Source organism: Neophocaena asiaeorientalis, unplaced genomic scaffold (genome assembly GCF_003031525.2).
Source record: "Neophocaena asiaeorientalis asiaeorientalis breed wild unplaced genomic scaffold, Neophocaena_asiaeorientalis_V1.1 scaffold119, whole genome shotgun sequence".
In the NCBI taxonomy this organism is placed as follows: Eukaryota; Metazoa; Chordata; class Mammalia; order Artiodactyla; family Phocoenidae; genus Neophocaena; species Neophocaena asiaeorientalis.
Genome location: NW_020175821.1, coordinates 2111864 through 2131008, shown reverse-complemented (window position 1 = coordinate 2131008; position 19145 = coordinate 2111864). Strand labels below are relative to the sequence as shown.

Sequence of the window (19145 nt, the reverse complement as noted above, 5' to 3'; positions counted from 1 at the left end):
GCTCGGCTCCTAGGGCCTGGCAGACAGCAGAGCAGGGAGCTGGGTGAGGGGAAGGGCGGGAAGGCAGGGAGAGGGGAACCGGCAGGGCGCAGGGTAGTGGGCACCTTGTGTTGCTGCAGGGCCGCAGCGATCTGGCTGAGATCCGGGCCCAGGGCCGCATCCTCCACCAGCTGTCCCTGCTCCCTCAACCAGGCTTCCTCCTCCTCACAGTTGTGCAGGAGCTCTGCCCGCTGCAGGGTCTGCACCAGCAAGGCCCGCCTGAGGGACAGCAAGGGCCACAGAGGGGCTCGGGGAGCGACGGGGCTTGGGGATGGGGTTCCCCAGCAGGCTCAGACACTCCCCCTTAGACAGGAGTTTTCCTTTTCCTGGATGACTCAACAGAGGAGACAGAGGCCTTGGGGATGAGGGTCAGTGTAGAGGAAGTTGCCAGGCAGCACAGTTTTAAGCTGGGCAGGGGGTAATTTGGGTTACAGAAAAGTTCTGGAGAGGGTAGGGGAGTTCGGGTGAGCTCTTACCGGGACCTGGCAAGAGACACCAGGCTCTGGTGGAGCTGGGCCAGCACCCTGGCCTTGGCCTGCAGCACTTCCACACTAGTGCCTAGGGAAGAATCCAGCTCCATTGTCTGATGGGCAGGATGGCTCATGTGGGCACCATGGGCCAAGATCTGGGCCTCCAGCAGGTCATGCCCCTGAAGCAGCTCCACTACCTCTGCCAGCTGCTGCCCACAGGCCGTGGAGCTGGCCAACACCTGGCCAGGGACAGATGAGTGGTCATTAAAGTCCCAGAGTGCTGGGTCCCCGTGAATGTCAGGGCTGGCACATCCTGCTGTGTTTCCCAGGGATCTGCTGGTCCAGGGCCCACCTGCAGTTGGTTGAGCTTCTTGGAGGCAGTCTACTTCCTGCAGCAGGCTCAGCACAGCCTGCATGCCTGCCATCTGCTTCCTCTGCCCTCGCAGCCGCGGAAGGAGCCGCTCCCAGCACTGAGTGATCTCCAACTGTCTGGGGGATGTGAGAATAAGGGTGGTACCCACTGGGCTGGGGTAGGGAAGCAACCTTGGGGTCCACAGTTGCGGGGTGGGGATTGGCTGTCCTGGAGGAGCCTGAGTACCGTGACTGGAGCTGTGAGCATCCATCCAGTTGAGGCAGTATCTCCACCTTTTAGACACAGGCAGAGAAGCTGGAAGGAAGGCTTGGGAGGTTCAGGCCTTCACGGACCCCGAAGCCTTCTTCCCAGTCCTCATCTCAGGTGATAGCAACTCCATCCTTCCAGGTGCCCTGGCCAAAACCTTGATAACTCACTTTCTCACACCCCACATCTGATCTGTGTGCAGATCCTGTTGGATTCAAAATATATGCAGGATCCCACCAATTTCTCATCACCTTCACTGCTTCTCTGGTCTGGATCATTATTACCTCCTTCTGACTTTGCCCTTTCAGTCTATTCCTGACATGGCATCCAGAGTTATCATTGTAAAACGAAAGTTAGATGGTGTCACTCCTCTGCTCAAGCCCTGTCATGACTGCTTATCTTCTGCTAAGTACAAATCTTTACTGTGTCCTGCAGGGCCCAGCAGGATCTCTGCCACCACCTCTCGCCTCCATACCTCCCTAACCTCAACTACAACTTGTTCACTTGGCCAACACTGGCTTCTGTGTTGTTTTTCAAATATGCCACGCGTGTGCCACCTTGGGACACTGCACTAGTAGAGGCTGTCCTCAGATCTGCGTGGCTTCTCACTTCTTGCTGGTCTTTGCTCAAAAGTAAACCTCCTCTGACCACCCAATATAATTCCCTCCCCCCACCTTGGCAACTCATATTCCCCTATTCTGCTTTATTATTTTTAAAAATCACTATCTCACATACTATATATTTTTTCTGTTTTCCTCAGTAGTATGTAAGCTCTATGGAGGGAGGGATTTTTGTTTGTCCTCTTCACTGCTAAATCTCTAACACCTAGAATAGTACTTGGGACATAGTAGATACTCAATAAATGTTTAGTGAATGAATTAATAAGAGGCTATCTAGAAAGAACAGTGCTTTACCAAAAGGGATCAATTACAGATGGTGGAATTTCAGACATCAGTGGGAGCTAGATCTTTTTATTTTTATTTATTTAGGCCACACCTTGCGGCTGGTAGGATCTCAGTTCCCTGACCAGGGATTGAACCTTGGCCCCGGCAGTGAAAGCGCTCTTAACGACTGGATTGCCAGGGGATTCCCAGGAGTTAGATCTTTTTAAAGGGAGCCCCAAACCCATAAATCATCCCTGCCTCTGTGTCCAGGAATGGGCTGTGTAAAGACAGGGGCATGGTAGAAAGGCCCTAGCCTATTTTGAAGACCGTTCACGTGTCTGGGGCTCACCTGCAGGCCACCTCTGCCCAGCCATGGTAGTGCTCCTGCTGGAGGATGTCTGCAATCTCGGCCAGGGCCTGGAAGCACCCCTCCTGGGGCAGGAAGCCAGCCTCCAGCCTCTGGGTGGCCGCTTCCACTGTGGCCGGGCTGGCTGGCGGGGCTGCAGCCCGGTCCAGCACCTGCTCTGTGTCTGTTAGGAAGCTCTCCTGGAGGGCTGCCTTACGCTGGAAGCGCCGGCCCAGGGTTTCCAACCTCTCTAGTTGCAGGAACCTCTGCTGTAGGGCCTGGCTCCACGAGGCCTCTGCCTGCTCCAGGCCTGCCCAGCTCTGGGACAGCTCTGCAGGGCCCAGGCCCTCGTGCGGCAGGAAGTGCCTGCGATTCTGGGCTCGGAGTGCCATCTGCAGCCGGAAGAGCAGGGCCTCCGTGGCCCCTCGCTGCTGCAGCCTCGGCGGCTTCTCCTGGGTGCGGAAGGAGGCAAAGGCCACCAGCAGCTGGCGCATGCCTGGCAGGGTGTCTGGGAAATCCCGGGCCTCCAGCTGCACCGGCTTCTCCGCGATCCACCACAGGAGGTCGGCCACCAGCTGCTCACACTGGGTCTGCAGCGCCTCTGTCTCCTGGAGCTGAAGCAGGATCTGGCAGAGGGCACGGGAAAGGGTCAGGGCGGCACCTGGGGGCAGGCCCTGGAATCCAGGCTCTGGAGGCCCTCCCCTTTTGGGTGCTGAGTGCCAGCCAGGCTTGCCCAGGTGGGCAGTAGCTCCTGCCCTCAGCTGAGGACACACTAAAGTGGGGTTCCTCCCAGCCCCCAGAGAAGCGGGTCTGCCGCCATTCTACACTCAGACCTGGGAGTGTGGGACCCCGTCCTGCCTTCCTCTACCTTATTTTACTCCATTTGGCCTCAACTTGGGGGTGGGGGGGCTGTTCTTTTTCTGAGCCTTCCTTTTCTTCCCTGAGGCCGCCACACCCCTAAAGCAGCTCAGAGCCCTTGGCCTGGATCATCTCCCCCATGCCCAGCTGAGACACCAACCCTGAGAACAGGCTACCCAAGCCTCAGCCTTTGCCATCGTGCCCAGAGAGTAAGAAAGCCCCCAGAAACATGGACTCAGCCCCGCAGAGCTGTGCTGCGCTTGTCCTTGCAGAGTCCAGCTCTCTGAGCCTTTTAATCCCATTAGGAGCTTAGAAACCTAAGAGCAGAGGGGGAGGGGGAGGGGGAGGGGCAGGAAGGGGCATCACCCACCTGGCTTTCCTGTGTGCCAGGCACTGTGCTTATGCCCCCTTGCACACTCACAGCAGACGTCTATTACCCAGAATTAATTATCTATTGCCCAGGAATCATCATCTCCATTTTACAGATGGAGTACAGTAAAGTTAGGTGACACAGCCAAGGCCACACAGCGAGGAAGGGGTAGAGACAGCCTTCAAACTCAGGTGTGTCTGACTCCGGAGCCCGTGTTCACCCCACCTCTCCTCGATGCCACCTCCCCTTTGTTACCAACCTTCGCGAGTCTCTTCTGGACAGTCTGCCCCTGGTGCAGGTGGGAGAAGTGGTGGTAGTAGAAGGAGACGTGGGTCATGATGGAACGCTCATCGGGCTGTAGGGCCACCACGTCCTCGGGGTCCAGCAGCTGAGCGATGCCCAGCTCCTGCTCAGCCACACGGAAAGCACAGTGGAGGTGGTGTAGTGCGGGGTCGGGATGCAGGTAGCCGTAGTGAAGCAGATCTGGCCTGGGCAGAGAGCAGGCAGGGTTCTTTACCAGAGTCAGTGACTGCTTGGCTTTAAGTGGACTTGTTAAAAAGGCAAACCAGCTCCTATTGGTCATTCATACCTTGCAGTGCATTAGTTTCCCCCTGATGATTATCTGAGACCCCGGCTGAAGGAATAGGGCTGGGAGAGGGGAGGATTAATTTTGCTCAGGGGTCAGGCTCCTGGGTAGGGGAGGAAGCTCTAAAAGGTCAGGTGCTTGCCAGGGAGAGGACAGAAAAGAGAATCAGGGGCACAGACGGTGGAGGAAGGCAGGGTCAAAGGCAAACCTGGCCAATTCCATGGAAGGGGGTAGGGGTATCACAGACCGGGGCCTCAGCTGTTAGCTGTCTTTATCTCTGTGCCCAGCACAGGGGCCAGAGGGACATGGGAGAATGGGTGGGTTGAGGACCCAAGTCCTGGAGCAGTTGGCTCAGTGGGTAGAGGCCTCCCAGAAGGAAGCCAAGGGCTGCCTCAGGCCAGGCCAGGGTCCGGAGGCGCTGGGGCCCCTCCCTCATGCACACCTGTGGGTGTGGATGAGGGCACTGAAGCCGAGCCCATCACTCCAGCTGCGGGAGAAGTCAGTGATATTGGCGTTGGCGTAGCCGGCCGTCTTCCGCTGGCACCAGAGCAGCAGAGCCTCCTTGGCAGACAGCAGGGCTGTGCTGGCCCCAAACTCCTCCTGGAAGGACAGGACAGCGGGTCACCATGCAGGGACGGGGAGGGGGTGGGACAGCAGAGCCCGCAGGCCGTGGGAGAGGCAGGCTGGGCACGCTGTGATCCTGCTCTCCCACCCCGAGCATCTGACTGTACTCGCTTTCACTCGTGCTGGGGAGGGAATGGGGGTGCGAGAGAAAGATTGTCCTTACAAAGAAGCGGAGTGCTTGAAACCTGTCACCTCTGAGCAGCTGGCTTTGAGTCGCAACTGGTGACAACAGCAGCAGTAAGTCCCGTTTCTCCAGCCTTTCTGATGGGCCAGGCACTGTGCTAACCTACCCTGGGCTGCAAAGAATTGAGTCTGGGCTTCATTAGACCGGCTCCTGGTCAACACGGGTTTTCTGCCAACCAGCCACCGGCCTGCACACGTGGCTCTCCACCCAGCACAGCCCTCAGAGGTAGGCGCTATTAGTATTTACATTCTAAGGATGGCATATGAGGTGCAGTGAGAGAGGTCAGGAAGTTGCTCTGGGTTCCCCAGCTGATAGGGAAGGGTCTCTCTTGACCCAGAAACATCTGACAGAGCCCATCTCTGACATGGGGAGCCCACCTGTCTGCCCCCACAATGCCTCATGCGACGGCTTCTTCAGACTGGGAAATGACCATCTATAACTGGTTTCAGTCTCCTGGATACTTTCCTTTATTCTGCTACTCTCGGTTTCCACCTGCCCCCATTCCCGTCCGCATCCCTCTTCCACTCGGTGCTCCTTTCCCTTCTCCTTCCTGGCTCCACTTCTTTCCCTGCCTTCCATTCCTCGTCCCTGTCCTGCCCTCAGTGGTCCTCCCCTTCCATCCACTCCCTCCCTCGTCCCTCACACCGCAGAGTTCCCATCCCATCTCCTTTTCCCTTGACTCTTCCTCTCCTTTTCTCCCCTCTACCAACTCCTGTTTATAAACTCAGAATGTTAAAGCACAGCAGGCTGCATTTCCTGCCCTGCCCTTTGGGCCCCGGAGCTTGGGTAGGAAGGACAAGTGAGCAGCAGCGCAGGGGAGGGGAGGGGGAAAGAGCTTCAGGGCCTGGAGCGGGGCTCTGCCACAGCCAGGCCAGGTCCAGATATCCTGAGTGGCTGGGCTAGGCTGGCAGACATGAACCAGGAGAGATTCTGGGGTGAGCATGTGCGTGTGTGAGGTCAGCCTGGTGCCAGACATGTCTGAGTTTTGCAGGGAGCAGAGCCTGAGCTGGCGGCGGACAAGAGAGCCAGTTAGCTGGTTGGTGGCCAGTCAGGGGATGATGTGGACTTGCTGCTCCTAAGGGAAAGGGTGGCAGGGGCACCTGGAACTGGCCTTGGGGGCGGGGGAGGGGAGTGTGGCTTCCTGGAAGGGCTTGAGGTCAGTTAGAAATTCATCCATCCATTCATTCGCCACATACATGCTAGGCTCTGGGGATGTAGGCAGGCAAGGCCCCTGCTCTCCTGGGGCTCACAGTTCCCTCGTGAGTGTAAAGGATCCTCCTGGATTTGAGCCAAATCTCTGGCTTCTTTTCATTAGGATTTCATTCTCCAGGTTTGCTTTCCTAACCTACTAGAATCAAGTTTTAGATGGGGTTTTAGAAACTATGAAAATCGACAAATATGAGGACTTTATGTGTTTACTCTTTCTGATCCAGCCGTGGGAAAACAAGAGGGAGAATGGAAGAAGATGGGGGACCATCTCTTTGGTTTTCAGGATCCTGGGGATTTGGAAACCTCCAGGGCTGGGGCTCCCTCTATATGTTTAATTTCCTCCAATAATACATTAAGGGGTAATGAAAGTTACAGGATTTCAATGCCCTGTAACAAATCGGGGATGAAAGATGGGTGGTGGGCAGGTAACTTGACCCCCTCACTAGTGAATGACTCGTCCCAGATCAGGCTTGAAGCCTGTGAATCTAGTTCTCACTTCAGCATATCACAGTCTCTCTGACATTTTGACATCTTTGCCCGTGGTTGATGAGTGAATAGTAGTTGTGTGGATGCCAAGGATCCGCTGTGGGGATCCTAACAGTTGGGTGCAACTGCTCTGTCCCCAGGGCCCTGAGGTGAGGCCAGGGCTGGGCACTGGGGGCTGAGACATACCCTGTCCAGGGAGATGTGGGCAATCTGGAAACAAAGAATGATGACCCAGATGAGTCCCAGGATGAGCATCTGGTCTCCATCCACGATGTTCTCTGGCTCAATGAGGGGTACTGGCACCTGTGGGCAAAGTTGACCGGGCTCAGAGAAGACTCATAGTAACCAAGTGTCCAGGGGGCTGGCTGCTGGACGGGAGGGTTCTGGAGTCTGTCCTGCCCTAGGAAATCCCCAGGGGAGAGGCAGGCAGGCACAAGGCCAGGCAAGTAAAGCATTTCTAAGTGGTTGGGGCTTTGGTCCCAAGCCCCCTTAGGGAAAGTCCCAACATGGTGAACTGGGCTGGACCACAGGAGCAGGAGGACTCCCCATGCATGGGCTACAGGTAAACCTGGGCCAGGATCAGTGGTTCAACTAAGGAGGTTGAAATGAAGAGTTGTAAAAGTCAATGTATGAGCTCAATAGACAGCATCGACTGTCTGCCTCCACCTCCTAGGGCATCTGGGGATCTCCAGTGAGTGCTTGGGTCCCTGGCTCACATTTGAATCTCAGCCTTCTTCATCAGTGTTCCATCTCCTGTTAAACATTCAGATTCCCAAGCTCCACCCAATCAGACTCTCTTGGACCAGGGCCCAGGAATTTGTATTTGGACAAACACCTCGGTGGTTCTTATGTGCACTAATGTTGAGAACCTGCTGACCTAGATTTTGCCACTTGGACAGGAAGGGTTGAATCAAGGAGAGAAAGGAACAGAATAAACATGAAAGTCGCATGTGGCTTGGGCCCCTTCACCCTCTGGCTCCATCCTCCTCTTCCGGACCCCATGGCTCTAAGACCCATGGGATTCTTGCAGTTCCCTGAGATTCTAAGCTCAGGCCTTGGGGCTTTTGTACTGGCTATCCCTGCTGTCTGAAAATATTATTCCCCAAGAGAGTCCCATGGCTATTTCCTTCTCTTGCTTTAAGTCTTTACTCAAACGCTACTCTCTCATTGAGGCCTACCCTGGCCACCTTTTAAAAAATCTTCCCGATTTTGTGCTTAGCGATGTCGTGGTAGGGGTATGAAGGCCTCGGAAATCAGCAAATGCTACAGAACCAGGGATTTCATCTGCCTCCTTCCCCTCAGCTCCCCAGCCCAGATAGCTGATTGTTAAACATTTACCAGCATATTGCTCATCTGGGTTCAAATAAACTGTCTCCCCTGAAACTGTAGGTCCCCTATGCTCAGGTCTGGGCTTTGTGACATGCAGTTCCCGGCACAGGGCAAGGGCTCCAGAAATGAGTGCACCCCACATTCTGCTACTTATTAACTGTGTGCTGGGGGCCAAAGTTTGACCATAGCTGCCTCATATATATGGTAGAGACAAGGCTGTCACCTTCATAGGTTACGTATCAGTGACATGCTGTGTCTCTAAGCTTGAGGGGAGCTGCATAGCCTCTGACAAGGGCTGTGGGGCTTGCACCCTCCCCGGGTTCCCAAGAGGAGGTGGCTGGCTCTCAGGCCATTGTCCCTGGGACCAAGTAGGGCCTGGCACTGTGTGGCCGGCAGCTTTCTGCTCTTCTGTGCACCCAGGGACCGCAGTGCTCCTGTCTGTTGCTTTGGCTTCTCACCTTCCTGGCCTCCCTTCAGCAGGCCAGGCTCGCAGGGGAGCTGGCTGTGACCTCCATTCCAGGACTTAGGCTCAGCCCAGCCAGTCCCACCTGTGACTTCTTAGCCTCCAGGGGCAGCCACCTCGTGATTTAGTACCTGAGGCCAGGAGCCCTTGGGCCTCCCAATTCCTGCTTCTCAATATAAATGACCCCTGCACAGCCCCCTGACACTGGCCGTGAGGGTCCCTCTGTGTCCCTGGAGCTCCTGTCTCCTTTTAGAGACTATTTCTTTGGCCTGTCCCTTTCTCTCAGGGTCCCTCCTGTTTGCTTAGGTCCCTCCCTGCTGTCTGGTCCAGCTTCTCCAAGGTAGCCCTGCATCGCCTCCCTCCACTGCCTGGCTCAGTATCCGAGGCTCTTCCCCTGTGTCTGACCTTCCCTCACCCCTAGGGCCCCCTATCCAGGATCTGCTGGCCAGTTGACTGTGGGTCTGCCTGGTAAATAATTTCCTTATTTATGAAAAGAGAAGGTTAAGAGTGCACTGAATCTTTCAGCTTAGACTCCACAATCTCTCATTACAGTCAATGGCATATTCCATTTCTACCCACTGGGGACGATGGCTGTTCCACTTCAGCCAGTGGGTGTTCTCTAAACTGGGAGAACTGTGCAAGGAAGGGCTTTGCTTCCTGGACCTCTGCATCGCAGCTGCTGGATCCTGGCTCCAGATCCTCTGCTCTGCCCTGTGGCCAGCCCAGGAAAGATGATCTAGTCATCCAGCCTGTCCCCGTTGCCCACCCCAGCACCAAGCCCAGAAGCCCTCTCCCCAGTGCTCACCTTGATCCTGAGGAAGGCCAGAGCTCAGGTGCTGTTCTCTAGGAAGTGTATGCGCATGTGGCCCCGGTTGGGGGGTGGCAGGACCTCCCCCAAGATGAGCTCCAGCAGCCGCAGCAGGTGGGTGCCATCAGCCAGCTCTGTGTACAGGTTCTGGATCTTGATGTCCACCTGGGCATGGAGCAGGCATGGGAGAGGATGGAGAAGGTACAGGGTCAGCCTAACCCCACCTGTCTGCCCCATTCCTGGACCTGGGCTATGCAGCCCAGAGCATCTGCCTTGAGGAAGGAGCATTGGCCTCAGCTGTGTTTTGGGGTCAAAAGAAGTGGCCTCAGCCAGATGACCTCATAGTCGGTCCCCCAGGGTCCACTGGCCAGGGAGCTTGGGGGACAGTAGAGATGGGCTGTGGGGCATGCCCAGCTACACTCACCCGGCCGTGCTGGAAGATACTGTTGATCCACTTGGTGAAGTCTTCTCCTGCATCTGCAACGTGCTGTGCCTGCAGCTTGCGAATGTGGCCCATCTCATACGCAGAGTCCATGGTGGGACTGGACTGGGAGAGTGGCCCAGGGCTCTGCCCCTGGCCTCCTGCTTCACATGCCTGTAGCCCCAAGGAGCTGCTGGGGCTTGTGGGGCTGACCAGCCATCAGGCCTGGAGCTCTCTGGGGATGAGGGGCCACTGGACATTTCCCTAAGCTGGGGACGTTGGGGGCATGGAGGTTGGGGGAGGACTGTGGATACTGAAGACTCCCTGGGAGTGGGGGCCCCTCCGTGCCAGACAGTCCCACATTTGGTGGGTGGTTGCAGCTTGGAACCTAGCCAGGTGAGGTCTGGTCCTTCTGGCTGGTGTCCTGAGCTTGAATGGCCCAGGGCCCCTTTTGTCCCATCCTACTTTCTAAATTCTTCTTCTAGAACTCCTGCTGCCAGAGGTTTCTCCTGGGCCACAGCGTTTGCTGCTGCTCCTTGGGACGAAAAGGGCAGGTGGAAGGAAAATGGGAAACTACTTACCTTGGTGATGTGCAGGCCCTGGGAGGAGACCTGGCTGGATGGTCGGAGATGGCAGATAGGAGGGGCTGGGCGGGGAGGGAGACATCAGGAGAGGCTGAGGCTGGAGCTGGGGCTGTGCCATGGCCCTCCTCTTGGGCCAGCAGGGCAGGGATGACAGCACACAGCCCGCATTGTTCTCCCACCTGCCGCAGGGCATGGCCCAGACTGGGAGGGGGCGGCTCAAGAATGCTCCAAATCAATTGCTCCAGGGTCTCCTCCTTCATCATCCCCTGTTGCAAATGCCTTCAGCATCAGGTGGGGGTCCTGGCTCCCAAGACGCAGAGGCCCCACAGGGCAGAGCCTCTGGTCAGAGCTTCTGCACCCACTTCCAGCAGGCTCGGGTTACCCTTCTGCACCCCTGCAGAGCCTCTCCGTGAGCACCCACAGGGGCGGGGATGGGAGCGAGCCCGCTGGGCCATGGCCCTTGCACCCTCTCCTGGGGGACGCACCACAGACACACCACAGACTTGGACCAAGGCTGGGCTTTCCAGGCCCTGACGGAAATGCACCCAACCCAGCCCAGGGCTGCAGGGCGGTACTCCCTCAGGCCTGCAGCCACTTTCTGATGGGGGTTCCCCCTGGGAAGGGGTAACCCGCAAAGTCCGTGGGAACGACAGAGCCTCCTCCAGAGTTGGAGACATGGTGTTCACTCTTTGGGGCCCCAGTGGGGCACCAGCACCTGTGCTCCCTCAGCACTGGCTAGGCCTGAGGCTCAGAGGCGGGGGCTGTGGGGGAGTCCCTCCCTCCCTCTCCCTCCCTCTCCCTCCCCTCCCTCCCCTCCCTCTCCCTCCCCTCCCCTCCCCATCCTCTCTGCAACCTTGGACTGCATGCCAGAAGGAGAATGAGTTCTAATTCAGATGGCCTCACAGAACAGTCTGGTTACAGACACCGGGCTGGGCTGTGTGTCTGGGTTCATCCACCCAGCAGCCCCAGCAACACTTCACGGAGGTGTCCCTGACAGCCCAGGCTGGTGAGAGAAGCAGTGGCCACAGCCTGCCCTTGAGAGCTGGGCAGGACCCATCACACCTGAACCCCAGCCTGTGGCTGGAAGTGAGAAGCATGCTGCTCTTGAGTGGGGCGTCTCCCCTGTATCTGAGAGGAGCCTCCACCCCTGCTGTCCTCTCCCTGTGAGGTCCCTCCTGCCACTGACTGCTTCGTGGCACCAGGAATGAACCTGAGCTGCTTCCTCGCCCCAGCCCCAGGTCCAGTCAGGTACCAATGGCTGTTGCCGCTGTGCCCCCCAGCGAGCACTCCACAGTGCACCCCCCACCCGGCTACTCCCACTGACCCTGCAGGTCCTCGTCACTGTACCCAGCTCATCACCCTGTCTGCACGTCAGCCGACACCCGGCCCAATGTACCTTCCCAGAGCAAGACTCCCCATTGCCTGGTCGGGACCAGAGGTTTCCTGCCCAAATCTGAACATCAGTGGTTCTCTCAGCTTAGAATAAGAATGCCCCTCTACTCCCCACCGTCCACATTCTCCAATCACATCAGCCCTAGTTAAAATCCTGCTCCTTCTAGGAAGTCCCCCCTTCTCCCACCTCTGTAAGCTTGTTTCACCTCCTGTTAAGAGCCTTGGCCCACAGCATCCCACGTCATGTGACCACCAGAGGACAGGATGGAGCTGCATGACACTTTGTACACAGATCTCAACAGAGGTGGCTGTATTTGAGGTTGCTGAGCAGGGCTACGGAACTGCTCTTCTTTCTTCCTAGTTCAACTGCAGTAAAGCCACTGCACATGCTGCCAGGATCAGCTCCTCTTGTGCCGTGACTGATAGCAGCCCCTGTTGAAATGAGAATCCCTGCTGGTCAGTACAGTTCTGGAATATTTGTGCTGCAAGTAACTGAAATTTCAAGTCAAATGGGTTTAAATGATATAAAGGGAATGTACTGGTCCACATAACTGAAAAGGCTGGCAGGAGGAGGACTTCAGGTAAGGTTTGATCCAGCAGCTCAAATGATGCCACCACAGGTGTGGATTCCCTTAGTCTTTCTCAATGTCTTCTTCATCTTCATGCTCCACAGGGTGGTTGCTGTCAGCCTAACCTCACTCCTCTGCTTCCAGCACCTCTGGGCACTTCTCTCAATGCTATTTATATTGTTGCACCAATAGGCTCACTTCTTTGTACTGCATGGTTCAGAAAAGAGAGTACATCTCTCCCAAGAGTTGGAACAGAAGTCTGAGGAGCCTGGCTCTCATAGACACATGTCCATTCCTGAACAATTTCTGTGACCAGGCAGATGAAATACTCTAATTGGCTCAAGACAATCAGGACCCACCCTGGAAAGAAGGGGTGGGGTCTATCTCCCCAAATCTCATGCGTCAGATTGAGGGTGGAGAAGTGGAGAGTGGTCTGCAAAGGAAATTCCAGATCTGGATCACCAAAAGGGTAGATGGGTGCAAGTGTGAAAACTCCAGATGTCTACTATGGGTGGTCCAGACCTGTGAGGCATGCCAAGAGGCAGGAGCAGTGCCAGCCAGCCAGGGGCTGCACCCTAGCACTACTGCACCCTCAGGTGCTTGGGCCTGCCTCAGCACCGGACAGAGGACATCTCCTGTGAATGCTCAGTGATGCCCTGTCCTCAGCCTCGGAAGGATCTCCTCCATGGTCCCCTCCAGTCTTGGTTTCCAGTCACTCTCAGTTGGGGTGTGAGCCTCCCTTGGGGCCTGCTCCCAGACCTGGTCTCTGCCCACAGTGGATGGAGCTGCTTTCCTGCTGAAGAAGCCCGAGTCTACCACCCAGGGAAGATGCAGGAAGAGTCAGGGGTCACAGGGATGGCGTGCAAAGGGGCACACCCTCCCCTTAACTCCTCTGCCTCATTTCAGAATGGTTCCAAGGGATCCCTGCTTTATTCCTGAGACAGCTGGCACACAGTCAACTGAAAAACCAGAGCCAATGGGCAAAAAGTAGTGATTTTTTTTCAGAAGTTTATTGATCAGTAGACTGGGTCTTTTTTTGACATTTCTAAACATGATTACAAAAAAAACAGAAGCATTGTGTATTAAATGCATTGGCTAATTGACACGTCACCTGGTATACTCTTAGATTCTGCCCATGTTTACCTGGGAAAAACTCAGTGGTTATCTGTCCTAAGAAAGTTATTTGCCACATTCCATGGAGGAAATAAACAGTGCCTCCTTAAATGCTTTCCTTATCTCCAAGGCAATCTGTCCAGGGTATTGTTCTGGGCATCAAGGAGTGTAGCCATAAAGCGGGAAGGTTCTGGTGGTGGCTGTCAGGCCATGACTCTGGTGGTTAAACCCCATCCTAGGCGGCAGGCTCCAGTACAAGACATTCCCAGTGTGGTGCAGGGGCGGCCCCCCAAGACCCAGCAGACATAGCAAAGGACCGTGGCCAGGACAGTGGGGCCAGGGCTCTGCTGAAGCCTCTCCTGCGGGTTTGTAAGGCAGGCAGCAGTTGGGGGAGAGCGCGAGGCATTTGGCTTCTCGTCACATGCTCTCTGACCCACCTGGACACCAGTCCCATGAGATGGAATAAGAATCCAACTCCTTAAGGCCCACGGTTCTGTGGGAGGAGTCACAGCCCCCAATCCAGGCTTTATTGCTGCATGATGACAAGTGTTCCGGAGAAGCCACTCCAGCCCTGGAGAAGTGAAAGCCAACTGAAAGCCTGGTCCTTCCCACAGAAGAGCAGCCCCAACCTGGGTCATCCAAGTGTGTGTGTGACGAGGAAAGAATCCATGTAGGATGCCAAGCGGGTTGGACATCAGCGTGTGGCCACAGAGCTGGGGGATCTCGGCAGGTCTCAGTGCAACGCTTCTGTACAGACGGGCTCAGGAAGGCCTCACCAGCAGGCTCACAGTTTGGAAGTCGACTTCAGGAGGAGTAGGCAGAAGTTTTCATTTTTTTCCCCCTAAACTCAAGACTGCAGAAGTTTGTGTTGTGCGATACCGTGTGCTGTACAGAAAACAGACTCAAGATTCTTAGGTTTTCTTCCGTGAAATCATGGAGAGCATGAAGATAGTTTCAGAGTTCTAGAGTTTACCTACTTCCACGCCCCCTGCCCCATCCGTGAGCACTCTGCAGAGGGGGTACTTGGACAGTGGGGTGGTGCAGGGAGGACAATAAGGTCGGTCCAGGTGCCCAGATCCCAAGGGCTCCGTGTTCCCGGCCCTGCTGCATGGGGTCAGGGGATAACGGGTGTTTTGGACACAGACTTGAGGAACTCTGTGCGGGTCCCGGGACGATATGGGTCCTTGCTTGGCCGCCATCCCTAACGTCTTTCAGTGTTTTTCTTTCCAATCAAAACACTGGATGGGTGGGTGACTTCAGGTTTTAAGAGAAGATATTGAGAAAAATGGACATGTGACTTCCTTTTTCTTCCTTTTTTCTCAGCATTCAGCTGCCAGATGTCCTCTCACCAGAGGTCATGGGGGTGGGGTGGGGATCACCCATGAGGTGCTTCCATCCACGTAGAACCAGAAACCTCCTCTGTGGCTCCTCTGAAACAGTATTCCTCTACATCCACATATAGACAAAACTTGCCCATATGTACATATATACACATTAACAAGTGGCCAAGATACATACTCTTGTGACATACGTGTATATATTTATCTTTATATATGACAACTGAGCTGAGTTAAAGAAGCAAGATGATTGTGAATGGAAATAATCTAACCTTGGCATCTCTATACCTTTCGACAAATGAACTCTCTCCTCCTCTCTCAATCTTGCCCTCCGCTGGATCCACTGTGCTTACACACCTGTGTGGTCCTCGTGCATTCACAGATCTACTGGAATTACAAATGTCTCTTTTCTATGTGTCTAATTAATTTAAAAGTACTCACTAAGACTAAAACCATGTTATGTATTTACTTCTCTTAAAACTAAATTATGTAGAAAGTAAGCTAGGGAGTGTGAGGGCTGACATCTGGATAAATGCTTCTCTAAAGTAAACATTTTCTTAAGTCTGCTGTTCTGCCCCTGATGTCACAAGTGACACCAGAAACAAACAAACAAACAAAAAAACGAGTGTTTTGGGAGACTTAGGTGTGACTGTTTGGATTTCATTCATTTTTGGTGCCAGCAGGGTCCCAGGCTATGCAGCCATCACAATAGTGATGAAATATCATGTCTCTCTTATTGCATAAATGATGGTGAAAGGCACCCGCATCCCCCAGCTGAAGCCCACACAGTTGGGAGGGTGACCTCCACTGGACACAGGCATTTGGGCAAGTGGTCCAGAGAGGTTCACCCAGGGCACCCAGGGAGGGAACATCAGGAACGGATGTACAGGTAAGGGCCCAGATCCTACCTCGTGAGGCATTCATGGTATGAACCACAGTCTTTTGAAGAAAAGGCTTTATATGAAAGATTGCATCTTGTTTCTGTATAAAGGCCTTTATCCTTTATATAGAAACTATATTTAAAAAACTAGTCATAATAAAAATGCCTATTTTTTATAAAAAGTGTCTAACGCTAGTAGACTGACCTTGGGCTGGCCCCCCATCCCCTCTGTGGCCACAGGGCCAGGACACTGCACGCACCAATTCATGCTTTTTCTGGATTTAAATCCTGCCATTGACCAAGGAGCCTTGGGGACGTGTAACCACGCTAACTGAAGACTGGGGAGAACCACCGCTTTTCTTACTCTAGTTTAAATATGATAAACTTTGCTACAACCTGTTGCCAGACAAGTAAAGCTAATCTTCAGATTTCAACGTGACTTGAAATGAATACTAGAACTCTTGCCAGGGGTTAATAAAGGTTGTGAGTTCCAAATTTCTAACCAAATACAACTTTGCTGGGAAGGCCCCAAGGTTGGGGGAGCCCTGGGAGGGCTGGCCAGCAGGCGCTGGGATGGATGCTCCCTGCGGCCTGGCCGCGGGCTCTGCGGGCCTGCAGAAGGGACGGGGACACACAGAAATGGTGCGTCCTCCTCTCAAAGCTGAGGCAGCAGTCTACTCTTTGGTAGACAGTTTGGAGAGAACAGAAACCTTCTCAGCTGTTTTTTTTTTTTTTCACTCCAAATAGAGCAAGAGACAAAATAAATAAGCTGGTCTTTGCTGCTTCCCGGTGCTCTCTGAGGGACAGGCAGGTTCAAAATGATGGACAGTCCAGTGAAGCCCAGCAGAGCCTCCAGCTGACACCCCCTGGCTCCTGGGATTCCACATCTGGGCTTCTCTAGGCTTTGGAGGACTCCTTGGACGATTTTCCTTTCTTCTCAACGCTTCCATCCCTGTATCCACCCCGTCCCCCCAACATTTTATTAGAAACTCTGGGAATTTTAAGGTGAAAGGATCTCATCTAGTGTCCAGTGTCTGCCCTCCCCGGTCTACAGATGGGGAAACCGAGGCACAGAGAGGGCAGTGTCTCGCCCAGGGTCGCTCAGTGAGTCAGTGGCAGTGTGGGTCTCTGGCCCAGGCCCCCCAATTCTAGCCCCACACCGCCCTCGCTGTGTGCGGCTTGCCCCTCAGTCGGCGTTCGGCAAGGATTTCCTGTGGGAGGGTGGCACGAGGTGCGGGGGCAGGCTGTTGGGCAGCTCATAGCCATCGAGCTTGATCTTGATGAGGTGCTTGGCCAGTGCGAATTCCTCCTCGTCCAGCATGCCGTCGCAGTCACAGTCGGCCAGCTTCCAGATCTTGCCCAGGACGCTGTTGGGCAGCTTGGAGGTCACCATCTCCTTCTTGGCGTTGACGCCCGATATCTTGCCATTGATGGGCGACAGGGTGTAGAAGAGCTCATCGTAGACAGGCTTGTCTTTGGCCACAACCCACTCCTCCTCATCGGCGCCCTCCTTGGCGCCCTCCCCGTAGCCCTGGTTGAAGGGGCCCTCGGCGGTGCCGTCGAAGGCACCGCCCTGCACCAGCTGCGTGGGCATGCTCGTCTCCTCCTGGCTGATGAGGCTCATCAGGGACGAGATCTTGTTGCTCAGCATGTTGTCCACGGCCTCGATCAGCTTGGGCTTCAGCGAGTGGAATTTGGTGAAGTCATAGCTCTCAAGCTGTTCCTGGAAAAGGAGAAACCACAGATTTGGTTAACATCCTCCCTGCAGGAAGCAAATGAGGAGAGGGATGGCTGGAGGGGACAAATGCTCCTTTAAAGCAGGCAGCCCATGCTCTGGGCTGTCCAGAGCTCTCTCTCTCTTTGGTGGGGTCCCCACATCCGAACCCACCAGACATAGGAGTGGCTTTTGGAACAAGAGACAAGATGCATGGGATGCAACATTTTCCTACGGTGCCTAATCTGGGCTGGCAGTGGCATGAGGGACGGTGATCCCCTAGGGCTTTGAGACAAAATTCCTTTCACCCTGTCTTTTTTTAAAAAAGCACTCTAGAGATCTACTATTTTATCTTTTAAAGTATTTTACCTACCTTACATACTTCAGTTGATTTTCACAACAATGCTGGGAGTCAGGAAGAGCAGGTATTAATAACCCCATTTCACAGAGAGCACAAGGGGTGTCCTGGCGGAGTCAAGACAATAGCCCATGCCTCCTGCCGCTCGACTAGCCTCTTTGTGCTGTATCATGAAGCTGCGACAGAGCCGTCAGTAGAACTAATTTAGGTAAAATGATTATTTAAAGACGACGTCGATCAGTTAAAAAAATGTAGTTTAGGGTACAAATAGGTACAAGTTGATATTGGAAAGAGAGAGAGGAGTAGGGATGGGAAGGGCAAGTATAAATGCAGCCAGTAGAGCTGAGTAGTACTAGCATGGTCAGGGCAGGTCTCGGCTGCATCTCCCAGGACAGCTGGGAGGAGCAGACAGAGCACAGGGTTTGCAGATGGCCCTAGGGGACGCGGCAATTGCCTGGCCAGGATAGGAGCCAGCTGTAGATGCCACAGAGGCTCTGTGGATGTCTCTGTAGAAATAGTCCTTCCTGCCTTGGTTACCCTTCCTTCCTTCCTTCCTTCCTTCCTTTCCTTCCTTCCATCCACCCATCCATCCATCCATCCAACATTTACTGACCATTTGTTATGTGCCAGGCCCTGTTCTGGGATATAAATATGAAAAGCCACAGTCTCTGCCTTCAGGGAGCTTATATTTCAAAAACGGCTTGACTTAGTTTACAGTGAAACAATGATAACATGAAATAGAAGAAAGTCATGAACAAAGGGAAAAGCCAAGTAATTGAAAGGAAGAGGAGGGGAATCATCACATCAGATAATGAAGGCTGAGAAAAGCTACACTCCTCAGCTGCCCTGGCTGGGGAGCCGGCGGGGGTGGGGGTGTCACACCTCGCTGTCGGCGGGGAGAAACCACCTGTTCATCACCAGAAAGACAAACCTTCTCTGGCCCTGAACTGCGGAAGTCACTTAGGCAATTGTATAAGGGGCCTCAAAGATCTAGTGAAAATGTCTTAATAGCAGTTTTGCCAAACAAACGCAGAGAATTCCAGGTATGGCAGTTTTTATATGGACTCTACATGAAGTATTTCTGTTTGGACAATCCTAGAGGGCCAGAGAGGGGCCAGCCAGGTGTGCAGTTTTCTGAAGATGAGACAGGGAGGCTCTCAAGAGAAAGAGCTTTCACATTCCCCTCAGACCTGACTGTTCTGGACAGAAGTAATGGGACAGGGAGTTAAGAAAAAACAAAACTTTGTGCTACCATAAATATTACACTTCCATTGTAAAAAATTGGGGAAAAAACTAGTAAACAAAAATAAGAATCTTAAATCACTTATAATACCATCACTCAGCAATGACTTTTGCTAACATTTTTGGGCATACGTTTATAGCCATTTTTACAAACACACACACACTCTTTAACTGAAATAAGACCACACTATTTAACAACCTGCATTTTAAAGAAATAATATATCACAGCTTTCCATGATATCAATTTTTATACAACCTTT

At 53.9% G+C, this 19145-nt stretch overlaps 2 protein-coding genes across 2 annotated transcripts in view; both read right to left on the bottom strand.

Moving 5' to 3' along the window:
* SPTBN5 (spectrin beta, non-erythrocytic 5) overlaps positions 1 to 9916 on the bottom strand; it is a 46095-nt gene extending 36179 nt beyond the window's left edge. Inside the window, 11 exon segments of the mRNA XM_024732599.1 lie at positions 105 to 258; positions 516 to 748; positions 862 to 889; positions 891 to 998; positions 2362 to 2984; positions 3846 to 4074; positions 4615 to 4772; positions 6862 to 6978; positions 9273 to 9440; positions 9700 to 9841; positions 9843 to 9916. Of these exon segments, the coding sequence (XP_024588367.1) occupies positions 105 to 258; positions 516 to 748; positions 862 to 889; positions 891 to 998; positions 2362 to 2984; positions 3846 to 4074; positions 4615 to 4772; positions 6862 to 6978; positions 9273 to 9440; positions 9700 to 9841; positions 9843 to 9916 (2034 nt within the window).
* Positions 9917 to 13232: 3316 nt separating this feature from the next.
* Positions 13233 to 19145, bottom strand: part of EHD4 (EH domain containing 4) — an 85105-nt gene continuing 79192 nt past the window's right edge. Inside the window, exon 6 of the mRNA XM_024732631.1 lies at positions 13233 to 17294. Within this exon, the coding sequence (XP_024588399.1) occupies positions 16758 to 17294 (537 nt within the window). The 3' untranslated portion in view covers positions 13233 to 16757. The remainder of the gene's footprint in view (positions 17295 to 19145) is intronic.